The following is a 25,558-nucleotide window of genomic DNA, read 5'->3' as shown; positions in this document are numbered from 1 at the left end:
TAAAACTAGAAATTTAGAAATAAAAATGGTTCTTTATAGCTGAAGAATGTGACATTTTTCTCAAATTTTGAGGCACAAAAAAAAACAATACACCATCTGAAGTCTTCTGCAGTGTTCAAATCACAGAAACATCTCTGAACACAGTTGGACTAGCTGTACCYTATGCTCATTCCTAACTTTTAAAGGACAGGCTCATATTTAACTTTAGAGTAGTTAAGCCTTCCCATWGAATTTAAGAGCCAACAACTCAGCTCAACAGTGGACAATTTTTATTTGCCACATTACTCTTAAGATCATTAATTTCTCCTTTGAGCTAAACCACATTTTTCTATTTTCTGTAACTAGCAGAACAGCCTGGAAAACTAATCAGTGCAAAAGTCTGTCTATTCTTCGATTCCTCCCCAAGTATCCCTTTTTGACCACCACTATGCATACTAGTTTAAGCCAGCCTATCTAATACTGGGAAAATGCAAYGAGATCTAAAACCCCTACCTTGGTACTGCATCCACAGAGGATGAAGCTGGAACCTTGGGCACCTGACAATTTGTTGCTGCAGCCAGCTTTAAGGCAGATGATGGAACAGCACTTAAAGTCCTAGGTATATGCCGTGCATTGAGCGTGGTAATAGAGTTTACAGTGGCAACTGATGAGGGTACAGTTAATCGAATGTTGTTCCCAATCAGAACCTGAGTTGTYGCAGAATTGGCAGCAGTTACTTGGTGACTCAGTGCACTGTGGGAACTCGACGTCTGTGTTATATTTGAAGGCTGTAACAAGGCTGAACCTGCTGTTGACGACGAACTTGTATGGACAAGTGCTGTAGGTGTAGTACTACTGAGGTGTAAGCCCTTGTACACTCCTGCAAAAGAAAAAAAAAATCATTAAACTCATTTTTCAGAAAATATTCAACTCTGAACAGACATGTCTTGATTGTAAAAATCAAGATGTAATCGAACACTGCCAAACAGTTGCATACCTGAGGCCTGAAGAATGCCATTCACCCCAATTCCAAGCACCACATCATCCTTCATTTTGAATCCCATCAGCTGTTCTGAYGTAACCAAAGCTGAAGCAGCAAATTGAGCACTAACAGAATCCAGTGTCTTGGAAACAAAACCCTAAAAAGAAYAATGGTGGCAAATATATGTGATTAAGGCTTTCAAACTGTCAGTACTGTCCCCATTTTAAAGCTACACAAAACCTAGTAAAACACAAACATCATACCATGTAAATCAGAACAGTGGACCAATCATTCTCTCAGATCAAAYTGACAGCATTTGGTAAAGCTACTTAAAATCTCAACTGTTAATTTTTACATTCCCATGCACTTTTAGCTCTGTTAAAACAACCAAGTTGATATTCCCCACAACTATTCAAAACACAAAGAAGCTGATTTCCGTTTGTAACAACACTGTTTCAGAGATCAACCTGTTTTCATGAAATTCCAAACCCAATTCAGAGACTTGGAGGTTCAGACTACCAACAACTTCTGAACTTTTTCACRTGTTCATCACCACTGTATTCTCAATACACATTTATGAATATTAGACACTTTCACAACTGTACGGAGGCTGTGTATGAGTTAGCCTCAATTAACTAAAATTCTGCTCTGAAAATGCCCCACTGACAAGAGGATAATGACATGGCTGGAGATTTCTGCAATTCCTATTTCTAAGGCTTTGAAAATTTCATTAATTGACTGACCCATCTTTTTTTTTGTTAAGAGGGAGCAGAGGCAACGCCTGCCACACTCACCTGCAGTGTCCCTTCTAAACACTTTACAGAATGGCTATGATGTAGATTCAGGCGAAAGCCACTTTCCTGTTGGTTAGTTTCAAGGTTCTATGGCAACAGTTGACAATTAGAGATGAACCCTGGTGGGAAACAATGAGGGATAAATCATAGCACAGACAAATCCCTCACCTGTGATGTGTTGGCAGAGGAATTACTATTTGCTTGCTGTTGATGAATTTGTGCAAGCTGCTGTTTCTGCATTAGTGCCAGTTGCTGTTGATGTTGCTGGTATTGTTCGGCTGTAAATGCTGAACAAGATATAAAACGAGAAAATACTATATCAAAATATGTAGGTGGTGTGTATATAAATGCATGCACTTTATAAACCTAAACCCCCCCAAAAAACCACCACAGCAAGTTTCCTAAGAGCCCTAATGCACCTTTTTTGTCAAAAAGGTTGACATACTCTTGGAAAATTCTGTTCAAARTACACGTTCTCTTTTTTATTGGTATATAGGCTTTAACTGAATTTAGCTCAAGACACTAAAAAGGGAGGAGGAGAAAGGATCCGAAATGCAATCAAACTCACCAAAAACTCTGTAATACAAGATTAGAAAGAAAGAACAGGCAGAAATGGCATCATGGTTTYTACTTTGTGTAACTACAGTATCTGCATTATTGGAGAAACAGGTTTATAAGCCAAACCTGGCAACTGCAAGGCAGCCCTCACTGACAGCACTCTGAAGGCAGGAAGGGCCTACAATTAAGATCTRTGTTTCAATTTAAAAAATTAAGTTGGGCATGCTCACAACTGTGCAGGCCATGGCTGTACAGTATTTTTTTTGTTTTAACTACACATGTACAAGTAACTGTCCATAACAAATTTCACAGGACTACATAGTTCTCTCTAGAATCTTTTGAGAGGTGACTCAGTAGTCAGTGCATCACAAGCCAGTAGAATTTTAACCATTTATAACCCACAAGTATAAAACTGACAAAGTGTTACTCATACAGCTTGACAAGGGGATGCCCAATGGTGCAGCAGAATTAATTTCATTGACTAACTTCAGTGCAAGGATTTTTTTTTTCAAGTTTACATTTCCAAAACAAAATGAAGTCTCAGTTTTCAATTTACAAACTGAATCAATATTAAGAGTGTGAATGCCCTTGCAAAGGATACACCTTTCAGATTTTCCTTTAATTTCATATTCAGATTGTACAAATGTTCCCAAATATGTGCTGAAAATAGTACTTATACTTCAAGTATGAAAGCAAGAATGCAGTGGAAGTCACACTTTTGGGGAAGTTCACTACTGCTTAGCAACAAATCACTACCACACTTAAATCCTGTTCTCAAATTGAAATCTTTAAGAATCTTTTGTTAATCTATTCCTTCAGGCTTGCTTGCCTGAAGAAAATATTTTGCATTAAATATTTAATGCAAATATGCTTGCATTAAAACTACAATAACGTCCTGCTTCTGGATACATCAGGATCCCGCAGTCCAATTATACTCTGTATAAACTTGAATAACAAGTCAGTATAAAYGGCTGCTAGCCATTCTAATATTTCGAAACATCAGAGCAAACACTGCTGAGCATGCATTTTCCTGGTGTATTTGTCTTTTTCTGGTGTTCRAATATTGTTCACACTACTTTTATTATGCATTAGAAATTGGACTGAAATTATTACCAGCACTCCCCTATCTGAACATTTGAAGCTACAAAATTTTACTCAGCTGTTACATTCACATTACCTTTTTCTGTAAGTAATATCTTTGAGCAAGTAAGGATGTAGCAAGTAAGGGGGTATTACTTATACTGTCATAAATAACAAATTACTTCCAAATACTTTTACAGTTCAATATCACTGCAATATTTTAAAATTATTCCTGGGGRAATAGCTTAAAAGTAGTAACATCACTCACAAATGTCCTTACTAAAAAAAGAACAAACCAAAAAAAACCTCCAAAACAAACAAACAAACTAGAATTCATTGACCAAATGCTCAAGAGGATGACTGTTTAATTTATATAAAAGGTAACATTTACAAGTTTCTTTAGATTTTTAAGCTGCCATCCAACAAGAGTTAGAGCAAGAAAGTTTGAGCACACGAAGATTAGCATGAGGAAAGCTGAGCAGCAGTAATAAGAGGGAGGAAAATGGATATWCTGTTCTAGCACTGGGAGACATATAATTTATTATTTTTTCAAACCCTAAAATTTAGAACCAACACATGTTTAGCCAACATAGTGCCAATGATATCGAAGATTCCATTTATTTACTKATGGTATGATTTACTGGGGTGCCCTGTGCAGGGACAGGAGTCAGACTCTATGACACTGATGAATCCCTTCCAACTCAGTATATTCTACGATTCCATACCACCATCTTTGACTATGATTAAAACTTCCACCATCATAGTTACCTTACTTGTGCCTACTTAAGTAAAATTGATTAATAGTTCATTTCAGTTTTCAAGTATATTTAATATTCTAGCTAAAAAGAAATTTGAGGTAAATGCAGTCACCTGTGTTGGTTTAACCACTTCCAAAACACTGCTTTCTTTTGCAACAACAGCAAACGAAGCTTACAGAGACAAGCTGTGTTTGTTTAGGAAAGACTATCTAAATAACGGATGGCTGGAAACACTCTCCCATCTTTCCAGAAGTGACATTTAGAAAAGCTGTCTTTTTGAAATTGTACATCAGTTCATTTCTTTYTAAGCAGACTGTGATCCTTAGAGTTATATGTTTCCCAGCACTATGGAAAATTAAACAGCTGTCAAAGGAAACAAGTGACAGAAGAACCCTACTACCACCATCACCTTCATCTATATTCCAACTGCTTCTCCTCCATTTAAAAATACTGCTTGGAAAATATACTCAAGAACAACTTATTTCCGATTTTTTTTTYCATTTAGGTTAAATGTTCAGCAATATTTTTGCTTCTTCCCTTATTAAAAGTTTACCAGACATTTCAAAATACTATTTACAATATTATCAGAAATTTCCTGTGAAATTCTCAATCRGTTGCATTCAGGTTAGAAACACAACACTGCTTATAAGACGGTTGCAAGCTACAACCTCCTAAAATAACCTGATTAAAATTYGTTTTCCATTTCACAGCATAGACAGATATGCTAGTGCACCAGAACAGCTTATAGATTATAATTACATATGCCAGGTCTTCCCTCTCTATGCTATAGAAACACTACATTGCAAATTTTAATGAAAACATTACTACTACTACCAATTATCCAAATCAAAATTTCTTCTGAAGACCTRCAAACTAGGATAGCATACTTTATTCCTCTTCTGTCAAAAGCTACCATGTAATTTGTTAACACTACCACTGGGTTTGTTACCATCCTGCTCTCAGACTACAGTCTACATTTCATTTCAGTTGGAAAAATAAGCATATTGATTGTGAGATATAAGGTGCTTCTGCAAACTATCATTTCCCTGCATGAAAAGAAACATTTGTAGATATTTTACATTAAAGTACTTTCACCTATTTAACCTTACATATTCATTTCCTGTGGCACCCATATGTGACTGGAATTTGGGAAATCACACATATGCTYAGCACAGTGAAGTCATGGGTGTACTGACTGTGCCTCTATGTCTGCAGGCACAATCCTGATGTTCTCCAAGAGCAAGTCTTAAGTTCAGCTGTCTTCCTTTTAAAAGAAACAATTCAAATGGAATGCATTGCTGCATAAAACTGTGCTGCTATTAAATAGCTGCTATTAATGTATTACATGGCTTGAGAGAATATTTTCTGTTTGCCTGCAATGCAGCGTTGATGCAACTGGATGGGCRCCAAACTCAGCATCTTGCTGACATCACTTTATCTAAAAAAACAGTGAGTGTCCCTAAGAACCTTCTTCCACAAATTTTATTCTCTCCTCTCATTTTTGTTCTAAAAAAGAGAAAGGATACAGCTGAAAACCTTTCRTGTGTAAAAAGAAAAACAGTACATGCAGAAGTAGTAGCAAAAATGACTGTGATTCTCTTCTTCTCTTACACTGCTCTTTATCTGCTTGGAAAAAAATGAGCAGGCGAGCAGCAAGCCCAGACCTTTTCTGAACACTTCAATCAGTAACCACATTTCCAGTAATTCAGAAGAGTATCACTACACAACACTACACAAAGTTACATATTCCTCCCATTATTGGAAATCTTAAAGTCCTCAAAAAATATTAGTAAAATAACAGAAAGCCAAACAACAGCTCAAAGTTTAAAAAAGGGACAAAACACAACATTCAGTGGTTAAAGATGACATACGAGATTTTATGACAAGCCCTTGCTTCAGTAGCCCCAAACAGGGATGCAATGCTTACAGACTCTTCCCAAACAGCATGCTCAGACCTCAGTGGTCATCATTCCTTTACATGTAATGACTATTCAATAGTACAGGATCTACCCAATTAAACAGTGACAAAACACCCAGTTTCATTTACTACACAGAATCACTACTCAGTGATGGGTAAAGATRGAAATCTCAACCACCACTACTAATACACAATAAATAAGAACATGATCATTTCAGAATACCTCAACTGTCTTTCATAGCTAACAGCTGTACCTCACCACAAAACTTCTACATACTTTCCAAGACAATTTCATTAAATTATGCAAGTCGCTTAGCRCTGAAGTTAACCCAGCCCAACTCCTTTTCTAACTTTAAACATGAGAARCCCTCAAGCAACAACTCAGGAGTTATTCACATCTCAAGATGGTTATCAGAAGATGGGCAGCTCAAGCTTTACCAAGAGACTTTGCTATATGAATGCTTCTTGTTCGTTTGCAGGACACTGTATCAAATTGTAACATTTCAGGTGAAATAACCTCCAGATTTGAAGGCAGCATATGATGTTATGCTGTTACCCTTTTTATTTAACAGGCTGGGACAACACACACACCTATTCTGCAGCTGTACTGGTGCTACACTTTGGCAGCAAGGAAATGTTTTCTGGCTTACTTACAGACTAAAACAGAATGCAAGGTAGAAGAAAAAACTTCAGGAGTTTTCAGCTCTGAGTAGAAGAAAAGAAACACTGTATATTTCTGATACTGACTGACAGGATAAATGACGGCTCAGTATCCTCCTTAGTGACAGCAACAAATCTTGTTTTATCAAAAACTGAGCTATTGCACACTACATTATGAATGTGTTTTCCTACAGTCTTTTATATGAGTATTTGTACTCTTTGGCATAATTAAGTATCTATTTTTTGCTCCAACTAAGCCACTGAGTATCATTCTTCAATTGCATGATTCTGTTTACGTATCAACCAAAGTCTGTGGGATGGTGATACCCAGCAGGTGCTGCATTCTGGAGCACAGAGTAGTATTGATACTGTCAATAGACTTTTCAAAGACCCACAGYTCACAGCAGTTTCACACTGCAATATAAGATTTTTCTAACAGTGCTCACTGGTTGTACCACAGCATTTACATGTACTAGCCTTACAATGCTGTAGCTTACATTTAGCTTCTCTGAAAACTCAAGTCCTTCCCAGAAGTGGCCAAAAGCAGTGACAAGTGTTTGGGGGGGGTTGGGGGCTGGCTGTGCAGAAGGGTCTTTGTATGATACACAGCTACAGCCTCCCCTCCCAATTACTGCTGCAAGTTTTACTGTGAGGTCACTCACTTGTTACTCTGCTTCCCTCAGAAACTACAGAAAAAAAATGACCACAATAAAGAGTTTCCTAAAAATATCAGGGAGCACACCCTGGAAAGTAGGAAATGCATGTGTAAGCTCCTGGCCCCTCTACTGGCATTCCTTTTCATCTGCTAAATGGAAGATGCTCACTAGATTTGCCAGGCAAACTGAGCAAGCTTTGTGGAGTAAACACAATTACATATCTAGGCAAGCTTCTTTTTAAAAAAATTAAGTTTAAAAAAATTCTAACAGACTCCAAACAGCATAATTAAACCTTACGGCCAAGTGTTTCAGTCCTGTTAAAGATCTTAACAATTAGGTATTTAAATTAGAGTAGCTTAAAAGCTGTGTCATAACAAGTTAAGTATCTGCTCTCATGAGCAGAAATGATATTTCAGTGACAGAACAGAAGCATTAACACTACATTAGGTTCAAAGAACCTCTCTAATCCTTTTAGAATACTACATTCCCTGTGGAGGGAATAACCATTCCTTTCAGTGGAGGTGATAACCATTAAGAAGGCAGTTTTGATCAGGTAATAGAAGAAAGATCACTTAACTAAAGTTTTCAAACTTTTCCAGAAATTCCACAAACTACAGAACTGYTAAAGTGTGTGGAATGATGATATATCATCTTACAATATTTTCTTAAAGGTAATACATGAGAGCATCACATCCCTGCTGTACAAGACAACARTTAGTCATTACTAATGCCAAAGTGCATGCAAAGCAAACATCAATCACAATGCTAAGTAATCCAGAACATCACATTTAAAAATGATTTAAAAATCTCTGTYTTATGGGAGATGTTATCTGGCTTACACTGCCTGGTTAAAGATTTTCTACTGTATAACAAGTTCTCACCAGTGAATTCAGAAGATTGGAGAGACTTAGAACCATCAGTGTGATTTAGTATTTGATGCACCAGGCCCAAAGATGTTTCACTTTCTGAAAAGAAGTTCAAGATTGATTTTACATAAACATGGCATTGTTAGACACTATGAGAACACGAATCACTATGCCCTTGATTATTCCACCAAAATGTCATATGCCAGTTGGGGTACACACAGTTTACTGTGTAGTTAATAACGTGACCATCCTTGTATGGGATACAAAGTGTAACAGTCCCACAAGCCCCGAGATCCACCACTTTGGAGCAAAGTTTTACTCCAACTGACTTAAAACTGAATGAGAAATCTAGTAAGACCAAAATCTTAAATTCTCCATAAATGTTCAGGTGTTTTAGAAAGTATTAACTCTTCTCCCATCCAGTCAYATTTCCCAGAATAAAGAGGCTTTTCCTTTTAGTATTTCCTCCTTCAACTAAGTTTAGGATAGGCTATAAACAATAGTTACTCTTGTGGCCATTGCTTTTCAACTAGGATCTCAACAGCTCAGCCACAGATGGGCCAAGATTGTTGGATTCCAGTGATAACTGGAAGTGGCCATTACAAATTTCAGTATTTTTCATCACTAAATTTATCCTGTAACATGAAAGAAGCATTTCAAAAAGGGGAAAACAGTACCACATAGAGCAATGTTGAAAGTATTAGACATAGAAGGGTTAAATAAAAACATCTAAACACAGCCAGTGATGGCATRAAAGCCATGCAAAGGCAAGACAAGTCCTTCTACATTGCTACAAAGAATTGCCACAAGTATTGAGGAGGCTTTTCCTGCTTCCTTCTGGGAAATGGTTGTTTAAAATCCAATGTCAGGTATGACACCTTAATGACAACATGAAAAAGCAATATGGAATCACAGAATGGTTTGGGTTGGAACAGACCTTAAGGATCATCTAGTTCCAAAACCTCTGCCATGGGCAGGGACATCYTCCACTAGAGTGGGTACAARGCCCCGCCCAACCTGGCCTTGAACACTTCCAGGGATGGGGCATCCACAACTTCTCTGGGCAACCTCTTCCAGTGCCGCACCACCCACATAGTAGACAGCTTCTTCCTAATGCCTAATCTAAACCTACTCTCTTTCAGTTTGAATCCATTCCCCCTTGTCCTGTGTCCATGGCTTCTACATGTTCTTATAAAAAGTTCCTCTCTGTCTTTCTKTTAGGCACCCTCCAGATACTGGAAGATCCCAGCTAGGTCACCCCAAAGCCCTCTTTTCTCCAGGCTGAACAAGTACAGATCCATCAACCAACATTACGTATGTGGGAAATAGAAGCACAGCTCACTACCCTGCTAGATCCCCAAGCATGCAAAACTGTTTTTAAAAGGCAGATCAAGAGGTCCAAAAAAAGAATGTGAGTTTTCTGGGAAAAWTGTTATTTCTGTGGAATTCCCACAATAAAAGTTACTGAATAGCAATGCATAATTTGCATCACAGCATCTAAATATCTAGTTTACAAGAAAATGCAAGGCATTTGACTATATTTTGGATATCCACAGCTTTTCATACAAAGTACAGTCTACATTACAATCCCAAACATCAACACGAACAATTTTCAGTAAAGCTTCTTTTCAAAAAGTGATTTACCAACTCAGTGAGAAGGCKCAAGTTAACTGTCAGCCTCTTTAGCTTTGCCAGACTTTAGACTTGCCTGCTCTTACTGTAGAGCCTGGGAACCAGTGCTGCAGTATTTCACTAGAGATAGGTAATCTCTGCTCTGCTTCCTAAACACAAGGCTGAAATGGAATGCACGTGCTGTGAAGCCTTCAGCGTCTCTAACTTTTGTTTACAAGATACAAGCATTCAAAAATGTGAATGCAACATAATTARTAGGAAGTCTCCAGCAGAGAGCATAGTCTGCAGCCATGCAGTTCAAAGACTACTATTTGCCTGGCAGAACCAATTAAACAGCGGACACAAACACATCAGATCAATACTCATGCCTATTGTAAGCTCCATCACTGAGGATTATGATTGAGAAACTTCACATTGCCAGCAATACAGTTTCAATTCTTCACAAAACAATTTAATTCTCCATAAAAATCATGCTTTAATGTTCTTGCTTCCTTTTTAGTGGTGTTCTGGAATAATATATGTCAAGACCTTTCAATCAGCTCTTTTTGCAAGAGGGCAAAGGATACTTTTTCATAATTCTTAGTATGATCAGAAGGAACCGCCTTCTACACAAGTGATGCTACTTGGCCACTTGATCCTGCTGCCAAAGTCTAGCCTTCAGCACACCACAAATGTTAACTTGTAAGGGATTTTAAGGCATCCCTTCTCAGTTTACATGCAAAATCTCAATGCAACAATTTCCACAGATCTCTAATGCTGAGCACTCTGAAAGCCAGAGTCACAATAAATTGCCTTTCTTCAGGATCAAAGGCACTTCAAAATGTTTATAAAATGCCCACCTCAAGGTAAACCTCTCTCTGATCTTCAGGATAAAAAACAATGCTCCCCGTAGCCAGAGAATGGTATCTTACTGCACAGCTTTTGTAACATATCCTCTCATTAACAGAAGACCTGAGATACCATCTCAACTTCGTGCCCSTGCCAGCCATGTATAACAGACCCGAGAAAAGTATTTTCCACAGCAGTTGTTCCATGGCAGCAGCACGTCTGGATCATGCAAGGCAGAAAAAGYTCAAGACTTTCTCAGTAGGGAAACAAACAAAACTTACGCAATGGCACACAATAAACATGGCAACATGACCACCTCTGTTGGTCACTTTAGAAACCCAGGATGAATATCTTAAAAGTAAGCAATATGGTTTGACCACAACTCACAKTAGCAGTGAAAGAATAAAATGACTTTAGAAAGTAGCCATGTATTAATATGTTTTCTGACAAAAGACCAACTGCCATTTCAAAAACCTRAAAGGCAAAGAGAAACAAACCTAAACCATCCACACGCAAAACAAACTGCTAGCTTAAAAAACAATTAGGAAAAAGGAACAGGGAAACCCTACAGGATTGTTAAGGTGCAGTAGTAACTACCAGAACATCTTCAGTACAGCTGTTAGACACCTGATGTTCTTTACAATATTTGCTACAGAAAGCGCAAAGATGTAACTCAGAAGCTGCAGTCCCCACTGACGGGCAGCTCTGAAGAAGTCACATTCATATATGAGATGTGAAAAYACCCCTGTGATCTCTGCAGACATATCTCACAGAATCCTTTAAGAAATGGAAAAAACCCCACTAAAACCAGATTGACACCAAGATGAAGTAGACTGTGTGCTCCTTACAAACACCTACATCTGAACAGGCAATCAGGAGCACACCATGTGTACACAGACTCATATACACCTCCAATGCAACAAGAATCACAATCAAGATTATAAATAATTATATGGATACATATATGGATATATAATCTACCTGGTTATATTAATAACAAGTGACTATTCAAAGACTCTGGTAACCAATTGAAAGTATACCTATGAATTCAGACAGCTGTATTTTTTRTTGCTATATAAAATCCTAGCAAAATTATGAAACCAAACTCTACAACATTTGTATTTTGATAAACTTGGAATACTGACCTAAATATTTTTCACAGACACTAAACCATCGGCACATAATTCCAAGCACAATGAATATAATATACCAGGTACTTACACCTATGTACTACTTTCCCACAGGCTTCAAAATGCAGCCACACAATAAAAACCCTTTATGGGACTCCTCACCATAAATAACAATTCCATTTAATTTCTAAGTGATGTAGATAAATATCCTTACCATCTATTTCAGGAAAAAAAACACTCGACCTACTCTGGGACAGCATGGAGAGGAAGCATGAAATATTGCAAGAGAACAAAGCTGCTCACTAACTCTACAAATGCAAGGAGAAAGAAATTTCAGGGAAAAAATGCCAAACATGGTACAGGAGGAAAGGCGCATAATATACTGGCAAACAGAAGATTAACGTTATCTGATGCCAGAATAACAGTCTTTAAAGCAAATCACCAAAACATCCCACAATTTGGTTAGTTTATTAGGTATATGCATCTCTGCTCACCACACTCCAGGTTTTCTGACTGATTTCCAAAGCCGTAATTCAAAATGGCAAGGAAAATAAGATTCTAGAGACGCCTTACAAAACCATGGTGAACTTTTAAGTATTTTTTAATAAAAAATTATGTCACTTTAACTTTCTATAAAAAGATGACATTTACAGTAAATAACTCATGAATTTTGATGAGTTGGTAAGTTCCATTCTAACCATGTAAATACCAGTCTTCCACTGTGAGGAACCCTATAGCAAGACTGATGTATCCAATAGTGTTCCAAGTAAAAACRACCACCACACATTTTTTCAGTCAGATCCTCAAGTCTGTAATTAGGTTTTATAAGATGTAATCTGCCACTTGCTGACAAAATATAGAGGTGATTAGTCCAAGAGTTTTGCTAAGCATAAGCAGATGCATCAAGTGAGAGTGGGTACTTCTTGGCTGGGAAATGGCATTTAAATTCATTTAAGTTCAAGTAAGAATTAATAGCATGATGGGATTTAAAATGCAAACATTTCCCATCACCACCACACCTTGTACTAGAAAAAATTTCATACGCAATATTTATATCAACTATTTAGTTGATGTATTCTTGATTTTAAAAATCCAAATCTTCAGTCAACTTAAACCCTACAATATTTTTTCAACTTTTATATTTCTAAAATTGTAATTACACACCATGGTAGAATTTGTATAAATCTCAGATTACATACACTACTGTTAGCAATAAATGCAAATAAATTCAGTGTATCGAAAGAGATACACACATGAAGATGGACCGTTACCATCAAAATAGATCACAATGGATGACCTAATGATATTCTGGATTTTCTGACAAAAGTTTAAAATTCCTAGAAGCAAGTTTGTTAAAATAAACRTACCAATATGTGCTGAACCACTGCTACTTTTACTTTGTATAGAGGTACTGCATGTCTGGGTCCCGGGTTGTGCTGTGCCTGTTCGATTTAAACCCCTGTACAATTTCCTACAGGAGAGTTCATCATTGTCACTGTCATGTAGGGATGGTGTCCGAGGCCTAAAATGCCGCCATCTACATGATTTGATATTGACTAGTATCTGACTGAGGTCTTTTGAGAAAGATTTGTCCGAGGTATTTGTTTCTGAGGTATTGGCAAATTGACTGATTGAAGAGTGTTGTGATGAGGAAAAACTTTCCAAATCCAGATGATGAAATGCATTATCGTAGTCCGAATGCGCTCTGTCTAGTAGCACCCTAAAACCAGGAGAACAATGCACAATTATACAGTGGCAAGAAAACACCAAAAGTCACCAGTTTGACATGTGTGCTTGTCAAAGGATGACAAAGGGATAAAAAAMGCTACACAGAAATGTCCTAGAATAAGCAAACACAGACACTCCCCTGACAAGATGCATGACCATCTACTATTACACAGCAAGTAGTATAATTAAGGTATATTCTAGCTTTTAGAAGAGCTGAGGTACATCACCTATACATTAAAGACACTGCAACAACACAGAATTCAACCAAAACAAACAAAAACAGACCTAGAGAATAACACCGCTTATGTAAAAAGTGGTTCATATGTCCTCCTAAAGTAACTTAATTTCAAAAGCCTTATTCCCATATATACTGCCTATAGTTACAACCATCCCAAAGTAGTAGGGATGTCACAAAGCACAAAATCCCCTTGCGAAAATCCCAGTAAGAGCCTTCAGACAGCATTCCAATTTCGCTGACTGTCCAAGCTGGCTTACTAATATGTGAAGAGGTGCTAAGCATTCTTACTTTTAGTAAATATTTAATACCATTGTATTATTTTCTTAAAGACAGCATATACTTGTACACTCAACCACTTACAAATTGTTTTCAGTAAAGATTCTTAGATATAAAATGCCTGAAATAAGTAATTAAATTTGATATTTTCCACAATGTTAGAAATTTAAGTTATTGCCCTAAGCACCTCTCCCAAAATTATCAGTCTAAACTTCGACAAGCATTTTTTGCACAATGCAATTTTTGCTAGCTTGAAATGCTACAATTTGAGGCCAGCAAATAYTTTAAAAACAAATCACCAATTACCACTGAAGATATACATGTATTTTCATGTCAAAAAATGGAKTGCAAGCAATAAAAACCCCCTAGAACAATTCAAGAAAACACTACTAAAACAGCTTCAACTAGTGCAAAACAAAAATGGAGACATTAGCCAGCTAATATCTCTGTAATGTCTCCATTTTTAAATGTTTAGGTTTTTTTTAGACTTTGTTCTTTGTACACCTTACAGGTTTTTTTTAAGTTTTATTTTTAACACCAGCAATAATTACATRGCATTTACCTTCCACCACGGCCAACCCGTCTTCGTGCAAACCCAATACACCTCTGGGGTACAGTGAGGGTGGTTAAGCAGTATCTGTAACGCACATCTCCTAATCTTCCCTCCTTAGGGCTATTCCACGGCCAGTTGCCAGGTTGGTCTAAATGAGGCTTAAAATAATTTTAAACAATTAAACACAAGATGTTTTCCCACAATGACACTGTCTTATGATGAAAAAGGAAATTCTACTTACAGCATAGTACTGACAGCCTGCTTTCCTACGGAAGGCAAAAGGACCATCGGGATCATTTTCTTCCTCAGCCTCCGAAGAACCAGACAAAACCTTCAAACAGGGGATGGGGTGAGGGTGGTGTATGAGGAGAGACATTAGAAAATTCCTGAGTTTTACTTCTACTCATTCCAAAAGAGCAGCAAAAAACTCTAGAGGGTCCTACCTGGGAGAGAGGTTCATCATCTGAGCTAGGAAAATCATACTGATTCAAATCTTTAGCATTAAAGACTGGCAGTGCAGCAGGACTTGTCTGTTGAGGAGTAGCAGCAGCAGATGAAGGTAAGACTTTTGGCTTCTTCTCATACTTTCTTTTGGGTCTAATAACATCAGGTTTATCTTGCTGCAAGAAAAATATAAAGCAACATAAAATTACATACAGAAGAAAATTACATTAAAACAGAACTTTAAATAAACTCCTGTGTAAGCAAGCTAAAGACATGAACTCATCTCTCTACCATCTTCATATTAAAACATGCAGTCATTTCAGAGTCCTGTGTTTCATTTCCAGTAATTGAAACATTGAACAGACAAGGTGGAATCAAGCACTGTTTGCTCAATCTGTGCTGGGTAACTCACTAGTAGTTACAGTAACACTACTACTTTGGAGAAGTAGACCAAAACATATATGATCTCCATGAAGCACCTTTTTATTTCCTAGCATTTTCCATTGATAGCYGTTTATGCAGTGTTAGGGTATTACTAAGTATGAAGCAATGCTTTGAAGGCAGAAATAGACTTCTCAGAGATACCTATAATCTTGCAAAAGCCTCTAAGAATTAAACACATTTCCCCCTACTATGTAGCCAAGTTTAAGTGCATATCCCAAGTTTCCAAGCTGAGAGACACCGCAGTGATCCAACATCAGCGATAAGCAAGTACACACCAGCAGTCGCAATGACAATGCTTTACTATCAGTGGAAGAATTCACTGATTCAAGCCACCTTGTCAAATTCAGAACAGCCTCTGGATATTCTTCAGTTACAACTTGTCTTGGTTTAAAATTCAAATTATACCTCAGCATTTATCCTGTGTTACCTGACCTATTTAACATGCTCAGCTGTTCGCACTGTAGCTATGCTTTGTATGACACAAAATTAAAGCCTGCAGGGAAAAAAGTACTTGTCAGCTGTCTAAATCAAATAAGATTATTTGATAATTTACTTAAATATGAAACCAAAGATATACAGCAGGGGGTGAATTATCAATGGATATTTTAGAAATAAAAGAAAACCCAACCCTCCATATTGAATTAACAACATAACTTAGAACAACACATGGCGTTTAYATCATTAGTTCTTTGTACATCTAGGCAATAAATACAGCCTTGTTCAGGACATCCTAACTTTATGGACAGCATTAAAGAAAAATGTCTCTGTCCCCCTGAATAAGAATACAATTGCATGTGTTGTGTCCTTTTGTCAGTTTGTCTATACTTCCTTTATTTCTGTCTTGAGGAATGCTGGTAGTCTCAAAAAAAATCTAAGCCATTTTATTTCACTTGCAACTTTGCTACCCTATTGCCAGGTCCAAAAGCTTGCTCCCTCCTCCCATCCCAAAATGGTGTATTTCACAGTGTGAACAGTAACTCGGTTACTGACATTRCTTACTTTAACTTTATATTCTTTCAGATCCATAGCTTCTTGGTGTTTAAAAGAACTGCTATTAGTCACAGGAATGATGGGAATAGTATAGGTGGGTTTAAGTGGCTGCCGCTGTGCCATGACTTCAGACATGATCTCTCCACTGTAGTCACCCAAATTATACCTGAAATCAGAATAAATTTTATTTGTTGAAATGTTTACAATGTCCATCTGGAAAAAAAATAGACAAACATTGAGAAACACAAACTAATACTTGCAACTTGGGATAAACGTACATCTAGGACATCAGCGAGAAGTACAAAAAGTATTATTCCAGAAAAGAAGACTAATAACATAGAAAATTCAYTGCAATGACTAATGCTGACACATAAAGGACAACTCCCCCGTAAAGCATCTCCAAAAGATAATACTGAAAAGGTGAGAAGAGGAGATGGTTACCCTTTCCCCTCCTTGGGGACTGGTACCATTAAAAGACTATGTGTTTATCAGTCAGAAAGTTTTAAACAGTGAGTCAGAATGCCTTTTCCTGAATCCTCCCTCTTTTGTGTTACGCAGCATTTTCAACAAGTAGATCCATGAAACACATTTCAAGTCCTGTGACAAATGCTGAGTTGAAGAGCAGTTCTCTACTCCGAGGAAAGTATTAGTCTCTTTCCTCTATTCAATTTTCTTTAAAAAGCTACTGGAAAAATCTTCAAGATCTCTCTCCTCTCTGTTTCTGCTGAAAATGCTCAGGGTTTAAAAGAAGTGCCCTGGTAGAGCCAATTCAGCTTGTCTCCCTAACAATCCAGACTAGGAAGTTAGTTCTGCAGTTTTAAGGTACTGCCTCAGAACATTTGCTTTCAAGCAGCAATACTTAGGCTAGAAAAGTCTATTCAGATTCTAAGGATAAACCTAAAGGGCATTTCCACACTGCAATTGTGATCCTCAGTTGATTGGGCAAGTGACACTTGGCAGAGCATTTGCTTGGCCCCCAGCACAGCTGACCAACAGGATGGCAAAGAAGCACTAGCTGGAGATGACTCTAAGTATGGAATGCTTATTTTTAATTCATGAGGGTATTAGACCAAGCTTTTTTAGCAAAGAACAGCAGTCATGAAGTCAAAGAAGAATGGTAGTTATTGAAAATGGCCTTAAAAATAACTGGGATTTCATCAATCCACATACTTACTGCACAATTTCAAATGAATTTACTTGAAACTATGATCCCTCTTCTGGTATAATATACAAAGTAGATAAATACATTTGAAAGCATGTACACATGCAACAAAACAATGTACCTTAGTACATGATAACATTMCCTAGCATTTTAGTTTTTTCTCCAKAGGCAAATATAAATATGTTATCCAATAAATATGAATAAGAGTCTGAACTTATTTTAAAAATCTCCCACTGTTCAAATATTTGCAGCAATCAGAATATAAAGTAGTTTCCAAAGCTTTTTTCAGCAAATTTTCAATAAAGATTACCTCTTTTCCATAATTTCCAGTGTTAAATGCAGCAACTCTCTCTTGCTTTTTTCCCTCCTCTTTATCATCTCCAGGATGGTTACTGCACGACTCAGATCTCGACGCAGCTTCAGCATCTTCTCATAAGAAGCTTCATCATTTTTTCGATTCTGTAGAAACATAAAATGTATGTGTTTCCCCACGTCATTTAAATTAAATGCTCTGAATTAGAGCAACTTCTAAATAATTAGGTATATTAAAAAAAAGACAAGTTACATGCTAAACCAGAGAAGCATGTGCAKGTTATCAATGATACACAGTTTGCCAACACCCTAAAAAGGTTTAACAGTAAATTTAATGGAAAAAATAAACTTTTATTTAACAGCTGACCTAAAGCAGTTTCATGCTTTTTGTCCTTACTAATTACAAAAGAGAACATTCAATTCTTTACTATTTTATACTACACTGAACAATTAATTTATATTACTAATTTATATTACTAATTTACAAACTAATTTATATTACACTGAAGAATTTTCTTTATATATGCTACTTTTTGAAAGAGCAAGAATGAAAGAGCATTGATACACTTACCTTCCGTGTCTGCATCTTTTCTGTTCGTCTTCTAAAAGCAACATAAGGGTCATTTGTGCTGGAACCATCTCGTTTTTCCTGTTTCACTGCTGGGATAAGTGAGGGACCTCGACAATTTTTCCTCTTTTTAATCCAGTACTCGTACACTTCTCTGATCAATTCATCATCTTCCTTCAGCAATAGCTTGGCCTCTTGCAGGCTGACTGGCTAAATGTAAAATCCAGCATGTCACTTTCATACAGTAATACATAGAGAGTGTATTTCAAAGTCTTTATTCAAAGTACCATTGTACCTGCTGACCGCTGCCCTTTTCTAGTCTGTCTATCATCTCCTCAAATTGCAAAGGAGAGATGTCCATTCTTTTCTTCAACTTATTCACAAAGATCTCATCTTCCGAATCCAAGTCATAATCTGGTTGCTCAGCATCCAARCTAAAAGCTAAATGATATAGCGAAAGTTCAAGTTAGTTTTAATATAAAAATGTTTTGTTCTAAGTGTCCAGAGCACACACCACACTTCAAGACAAAACCAAAATTATTTGTTTGAATGTTGTAGTAATGCTACTTTCATGCTGGTGTAAACATCCCATTTTTTTCTTGAAAAAAAAAAAACTACACTGTTAAAAATCAGGCATAAAAGTTGATATCTGTTAACCAATGAATACTTACTAGTGGTCAAACTACCTAGCAGTCTTCTGCCTTCACTGCCTCAGTAGATTTTTAGATTTGTCAAAATCTTCCATGCTGCYTAGCAGTCTATAGTTCTACGCACTGTATGATCAGCAGTTAAGATTTCAGCCCAAACACACAAAGGTACTCCCAGCAAAATATGTGCAGACTGTATTACAGTGATCTTACCTATATTCTCATCAATGATTTTTGTGATGYAGATGAATCAGACCAAACTGGTCCAGCATGATCTACCCTATGTAGCAAAGCATCTTCAAATACAAGTAATGTTTTGCAGAATGCAAACAACTGTTTTCCACAGTATCCTGTGAAAATGCATCACTCTGCATTTGAAACGTGACTCCCTAGTTCTCATGCCTCGTTCAAATTGCTTTAGTTGGTTAGAGACACGAATTTCCACCCAAGTGCACATCTAAAACACATACCTAGTTTTTAATAAACAAACAGGTAGCATACAATGCAGCTTAACATTTCACAGTTCCAGCTATTAGAATTCCTAGCTAAGGAAAACAAGAATGAAAAGTATAACCCTAATATCAGCATGGAAGACTGMTAGAAGGAAGGAAGAACTTTCAACAATGAGGGTGSTGAAACACYGAATAGGTTGCCCAGAAAAGTGGCRGATGCCTGTCTCTAGAAACATTCAAGGTCAGGTTGGACCAGGCTCTGAGCAATCTGAGAAAGCAGAACCCCCCTCATTGCTGGGGGGTTGGACCTAGATGATCTTTAAAAGGCCCCTCCCATCCCACACTACTCTACAACTCAAATATTTTAAGCCATTACTGAGGCTCAGACTGATAGAGAAGTCTAGYATTTAACCAAAGTGAATTAAGTGTATCTTTACATAACACAGATACTACTTTCAAAATTCTACTCATTACATCATGGAACAGGATTCTGCAACAGACTGTATTTTTCATAATTTTTTCCCAAGTTATCTGAAATAGTGTGGTGCTCACATGAAGGGTCATATCCATACYGAGTAACTGCTATCCTCCAACAAAAACAAAACCACAACAACATTTGCAAGTCATCAGTGATACCAAACTCCATCTGCTTTTAGATGCAGAATACTTCCACTAAGCACAGGCAAATACTGCTACTGCTACTGTCATTTCTGCTTGGCTTCCCAATCCACTCTACTGCCATTTTATCCTGGTTATGCTTCAGGGGTAGGTATTTTGTTTCTTGATATGCATAATGCATTTTCCTCTTCAAGTAGATTTGTGCCTGTCCTTGGTAACAAATCTAGATTTCTCTGCAAACTGTAACTACTGAACAAGAATTAAACATACTTCTTCAGCAAGTTATATGTATGTTTCCATATGCTGGAAAAAATTAATTCTCAGAAGTCAGTCTTGATGGGAGCTCAACAGAGATTTATGAATAATGTCTTAACTACTAGCAAAATTAAATTCTCAATGCAGACTTCAATTAATTRGTTACTTTACTTACGCTGTATGTGAATCAGCTGCTTTGGCATTTTAAATTCTCCGGGATATATAGATTCATAGTATGCAATATTACTTTCTGCTTCTGGAACTGGTATAACCATGTTATCCCTCTTCTCTCCATAGACTTGTTGTGCTGAGATAGCCCGCTGCAGATGATGTTCCTATAAATAAAAAAGGAAAATGAAAACATGAGAAAATATTTCCAGAACTCAGACTCGCTCAAGCTGAAGAAAGGTTGTAAAGCCCTGAGCGGAAGAGTCACTAGGGGCACCCAAAGTGCGCTGCCCAGGCCGGAGAGTTCCCGGCAGGTGGCGCTGTCACCCTTGCACACACACACACACACACACACCCCCCCGCATCTTCCCAACTCCTCCAGTCGTGTCGCGCGCTCCTGACACACTGAGATACACAATCCCGTACTTAAATGTTTCTGGAGACACTTTAGATTGATTAGACATACAGATAATAACAGCTAGCTGCAGACAGATACTGACTCTGGTACTATGCTGTACTTGCCTTGGCCATTTGTTCCTGCGATGTCAGAAAACCAGAAAGGAGGCCTTGCCATCACTGGCAAGGAATGGGAACTATTTTTACCTAGTGAATGATTCCTTAAGACATTCTCATTTATTGCARTGTTTCCCCTTATCCTCCCTTTCCTCCTCCTTATCAATAAAAAAAAGTAAAAATGCAATCCATTCTCCCTGCAGTTCTGTCAAGACAGTAAGTAGTTATCAGGACAGTTCATGCTGTTAACAAAAACCAATGCAGCAAGATGTGCATTTCTTTAGGTGGTTTACTATTGATACAACAAGGTGGTTCTTTTCTTATTATCAACACTGGTTTCTTAAGTTTTTATTCTGCTCCTCCCTAAGTGCTCAGTAAACCAGCGCTACAACAGTTATGCCAACACATCTCTCAGTGACATGCTATAAACCACTTTACAGAAATACTCAAAAGCAGGAACTACAGCAAAAGGATAGCAGGGATAGTCAGTTTTAACACTGAAGGTATCACATTCACCCATATGATCTTATAACACTTTTGGCTGTCTGACTTCAATTTAATTCCTTTAGTACAATAAGGGCAATTAAAATGTGTCTAAACTTAAAAAAAAAAAAAATCAAGATTATAAAAGAGACTTTACTGTAAACTTTACTGTAAACTACTGTAAACAAGTTGGTGCAGCCTGAAATTCAACAGTCTTCCAACATGCAATCCTCCTAAAAGAATTCATAGGCTTTGAGCCTATCTTCAAATAAATTGCAGAAATTATGTCACATCTGTCCCCCAATTAAAAAGCTTCTTCACAGAAAAAGACTAATGATGAGAATAAGGCATTGTACAGTTGCAAGCAAAACTCACTGCACTACTTTTGACCTGCAGCATTTTTAAAGTCCAGACACACGTCACCTAGGAGGTGTAGCAGCATTCTTTCTTGGGAATGTACAAAGTAATTTATTCTCTACCTTTTACTGAAGCACAACTGTCAGATAYCTCAATCTTTAATGAACTGTATTAATTCTTCAGGATTTTGTCCCCACAGCTACAACTTGTTGACTAGCAGGGAACTAAGCTTTATATTCATAGAGCACAATAGGATTCTATGTCAAATGCATAATAGCCAATTTTTTTGTAACAGCAAATGCTTATGGTTTCATAATAATATTAAATGCTAATGCTTTTACAATAATATTAAAGGCTCCTGGTGTATTTATCCAAATTTATGTTTCTAAACACCAAAAAAAAGCTTTATTTCAGAGAAGAAAATGATGTCATACACTAAATTAAGATTTCAATTTCTGTGGTCTACCTCTGAAATAGACACAGCTACTAAGTATCAGAAGCCTATACTTCTTTACTAAAAGGTTTCAGTAATGTGTACTTAAAAAAATCATAACATTACTCTTGAAACAGAAGCAAAACCATGGTTTTACCTGCCTTTCATCCCAATTACAAAAATAGTCAGTATGTGAGCAGAGTCTTAGTAGAGCCACGTTATGAAAAACAAGATAAAATTTCCCCTCACTGAAAAAGTTAACTGGCTGTTCATTTAAATTTCAACTCACTCCAAGAGACACTCCACTAAGAAATTAAGCAGACAAGGCAACTTCGACTTACACTTCCATGGTTTAAAGTTTTCACTTATCCACAAATCCACAAGAGCAGCTCTGCCCCCAACCTCAGCATCTCAGCTGGTGGCTGAGCACATCTCTCTCTATCCTGGTAACAGATTAAATCAGGTTCAATTGTTAGCTCTAAACCCAATAATTTTTAGCAAGAAGGCATGTTRAGTGTCTACTATTAACTAACCCGCTACAACTTACAGTTTCTATTTTGCAGTCATTCTCCACTGTGACTGCATAGGTGATTATTCCMCTCAGATGTAACACCTCATTAATGTGAATACATAGCTTTTCCTTCAAAACTGTAGTAGTTTCCTCAATTTGTCAGAATCATTTTAAATTCAAATCCTAATCAAACTWGCTGGCTGCTCTTGATACTACAGGAAGATTTGTATGTAGATACTGTAGTCCCAATCTCTCCTGAAAACACCAAAAAGCATTTAAAGACAGACCTCCTAGGACACTCAACATATGTTTGTATTTTGTCTGTCCATCTATTTCTAGATACAGTTTTCCAAGCAGATTTATTTTCACTACACAACTGCTTCCATTCCGTGCATAACAGGCAGTACCAAAAAGCCTTTTTTATGCCACTATCCATTAGCTTCCATGCCCTGCCGCAGAAAGAGGTTTGACTGAATTAACTGGGGTTTGTTCTTGAAAACCTCTTATTAGCTGTTCAAAAAGAAATTAGTATCTTCCAGGTGATCACTGGGGGCAAATAATTTACATTATCCACCTTCCCCCAGAAACTGCGGGTAAGATAACTTGTTTGTAACTCCCTAACTTCCACCTTTTCAACAGTCTGTTGACTGTTATGAGGTTTTGGGTTGGGATTTTTGAATAGATTTTATGTTGGGGGGTGCTGGGTTTTGGGTTCTTTTTTTGTTTGTTTTTTTTAAGAGATAAGACACTGAACTGTACTTTTTTTTCTCCTCAAACATCATCTGCCCCTATGCAGTTCTCAAACAGCTGTAAAATAATTYCAAACCCTTTCTTTAAATTCCTGGCATGAATTTTAGATGAGTTAGTCTAGCTCAAGGGCCCAAATTTGTCATGTTAGAAGGAAACTTACCTAACAGCCATCACCAAAGGTTCAATCTTGTGCCCCTTGCTGTCATCCATACTACCACAGCCTTATGTCAGACTAAATCTACGATGACAGCTTAGGGAACCAAATCCACAAAAAAAGCCATCACTCTACTGTTATTTACCCTGAAAACAATTAGAAACAATTAAGTCTTCTGACAAATTGGCTCCCTGAACTGCCAAGGGTGTGTGTATGTAAAGCAGTGAGGAAATACAGAAGGGAGAAAGATGATTCCCTTTGGCAGCAGTCAGCTATTACACTGGCTTAACTGCTTCAACACATTTAAAAAGTCTTTAAAATTAATACCAAGGACAAAAAAAACCCACTAAGACTCATGAAACATTTCAATTATCTCAGTATCAAGTTCAATCAAGAAAAGTTTCCTCTTACTACAAATATCTACRGATTATTCTCATCTTAGTCTACACCTTTATTGCTAGATGGATGCCACCTTGTCCTTTTTTYCAAGATTTACCTTTCATGTAGATATTACTTGTGCACATATCATTTGTTCCTATTTACCAGTTTCCACTTCCAGTGCACTCACATTTCTTTCTTAATGTACTCTTCTTACTGAAACAASATTGAAATAAATCCATTTGCTTTACACAAAAAACTCAGCCTGRCTGCTTAACACCACAGCAGACTGCTTGAAGTTTCTTTCCTTTCTATCCAAGCTTGCTTTCCTYGGATCTTACCCACATACTGTTTCACAACATTTACTCACTAAAGGTAGTTTATTCCTACTAAACCTACTTTCTGCCTTGACATTTAACTATTTTCAACCTATTARCTATGCTTATATCCAGAAAACATTTAGTTTCAGTTGCTTTCTCTGCCTGACATAAAATGCTATTGGAATTACAACTTTGGGAGTGCTGTGATGCTAATTTGATCTAGTCATTTCAGAACAATGATACTGTTCCTCAAACTTCATTCCTTTTACATTTTACCAATGCTCAGGCAAATTTGTGTCAAAAGCTATTTAAAGAGTTYATACGAGAAAACCCAAAGAATCTGCTCACTCTTCCCAGCCCCAAGTTAGTTTTCCATGAGGTTAGCTTCCTATACAGGCTCATCATGTGGTGTAACAATCCCAACAAAAAAGGGTGCATTAGGAGCACTCAGCTTGCAGACACAGAATRTCTCAGGAAAGGAGCAGCTTCATCACTTTTTGCAACACTCAGCCAGAAACATGAACCGAGGCGCAGGCACTGATCTCTTTTCTCTGGTGACAAGTGACAGGACCTGAGGGAACAGCTAGAAGTTGCATTCAAGAGAGGTTTAACTYKGATATTAGAAAAAGGTTTTTCATCCAGAACAAGCTCCCCAAGGAAGTGATCACAGCACCAGCCTGACAGAGGTCAAGAAGCRTTTGGAYAATGCTCTCAGGCTCATGGGGTGACTCTTGGRGTTGTGCTGTGCAGGGTCAGGAGCTGGACTYGATGATYCTTGTGGGTCCCTTCCAACTCTGGATATTTTCCAAGACTCTATGAACTGCACCTTATTCAMCACACTACACTCGTGTCCAGAAAATATTTTGGATAGTTAATATACCAACACATACCAGATTATACTSTAAGTTGTTTAAACAACCAAAAGCTTGATAACCACCTTCCTCCCTTAGTTTTCCTCTAATT

At 37.3% G+C, this 25,558-nt stretch overlaps 1 protein-coding gene across 6 annotated transcripts in view; it reads right to left on the bottom strand.

Annotated features, from left to right (window-relative positions):
- The window catches only part of EPC1 (enhancer of polycomb homolog 1), a 62,953-nt gene that overhangs the window by 2,075 nt on the left and 35,320 nt on the right, over window positions 1-25,558 (bottom strand). For 2 of the 6 annotated variants that reach the window (XM_057376527.1, XM_057376523.1), the window contains exons 2-15: window positions 20,704-20,863; window positions 18,852-18,997; window positions 18,560-18,766; window positions 17,987-18,135; window positions 16,524-16,680; window positions 15,080-15,256; window positions 14,878-14,967; window positions 14,646-14,794; window positions 13,209-13,561; window positions 8,267-8,350; window positions 1,924-2,042; window positions 1,756-1,842; window positions 977-1,118; window positions 493-859 (exon numbers count right to left, since the gene is read on the bottom strand). In XM_057376527.1, coding sequence (XP_057232510.1) covers window positions 493-859; window positions 977-1,118; window positions 1,756-1,842; window positions 1,924-2,042; window positions 8,267-8,350; window positions 13,209-13,561; window positions 14,646-14,794; window positions 14,878-14,967; window positions 15,080-15,256; window positions 16,524-16,680; window positions 17,987-18,135; window positions 18,560-18,766; window positions 18,852-18,997; window positions 20,704-20,803 — 2,327 coding nt within the window. In that variant the 5' untranslated portion in view covers window positions 20,804-20,863. Of the gene's footprint in view, window positions 1-492; window positions 860-976; window positions 1,119-1,755; window positions 1,875-1,923; window positions 2,043-8,266; window positions 8,351-13,208; window positions 13,562-14,645; window positions 14,795-14,877; window positions 14,968-15,079; window positions 15,257-16,523; window positions 16,681-17,986; window positions 18,136-18,559; window positions 18,767-18,851; window positions 18,998-20,703; window positions 20,864-25,558 lie in introns of those variants that run through there. The other 4 variants (XM_057376525.1, XM_057376524.1, XM_057376526.1 and 1 more) reach the window with 4 other exon arrangements.

The sequence above is a fragment of the Malurus melanocephalus genome, unplaced genomic scaffold (assembly GCF_030028575.1).
Source record: "Malurus melanocephalus ecotype Western Australia unplaced genomic scaffold, MMel_1.1 scaffold_280, whole genome shotgun sequence".
Lineage (NCBI taxonomy): Eukaryota > Metazoa > Chordata > Aves > Passeriformes > Maluridae > Malurus > Malurus melanocephalus.
Note: the sequence above shows the minus strand (reverse complement) of the source record. Positions and strands in the feature narration are given on the sequence as shown.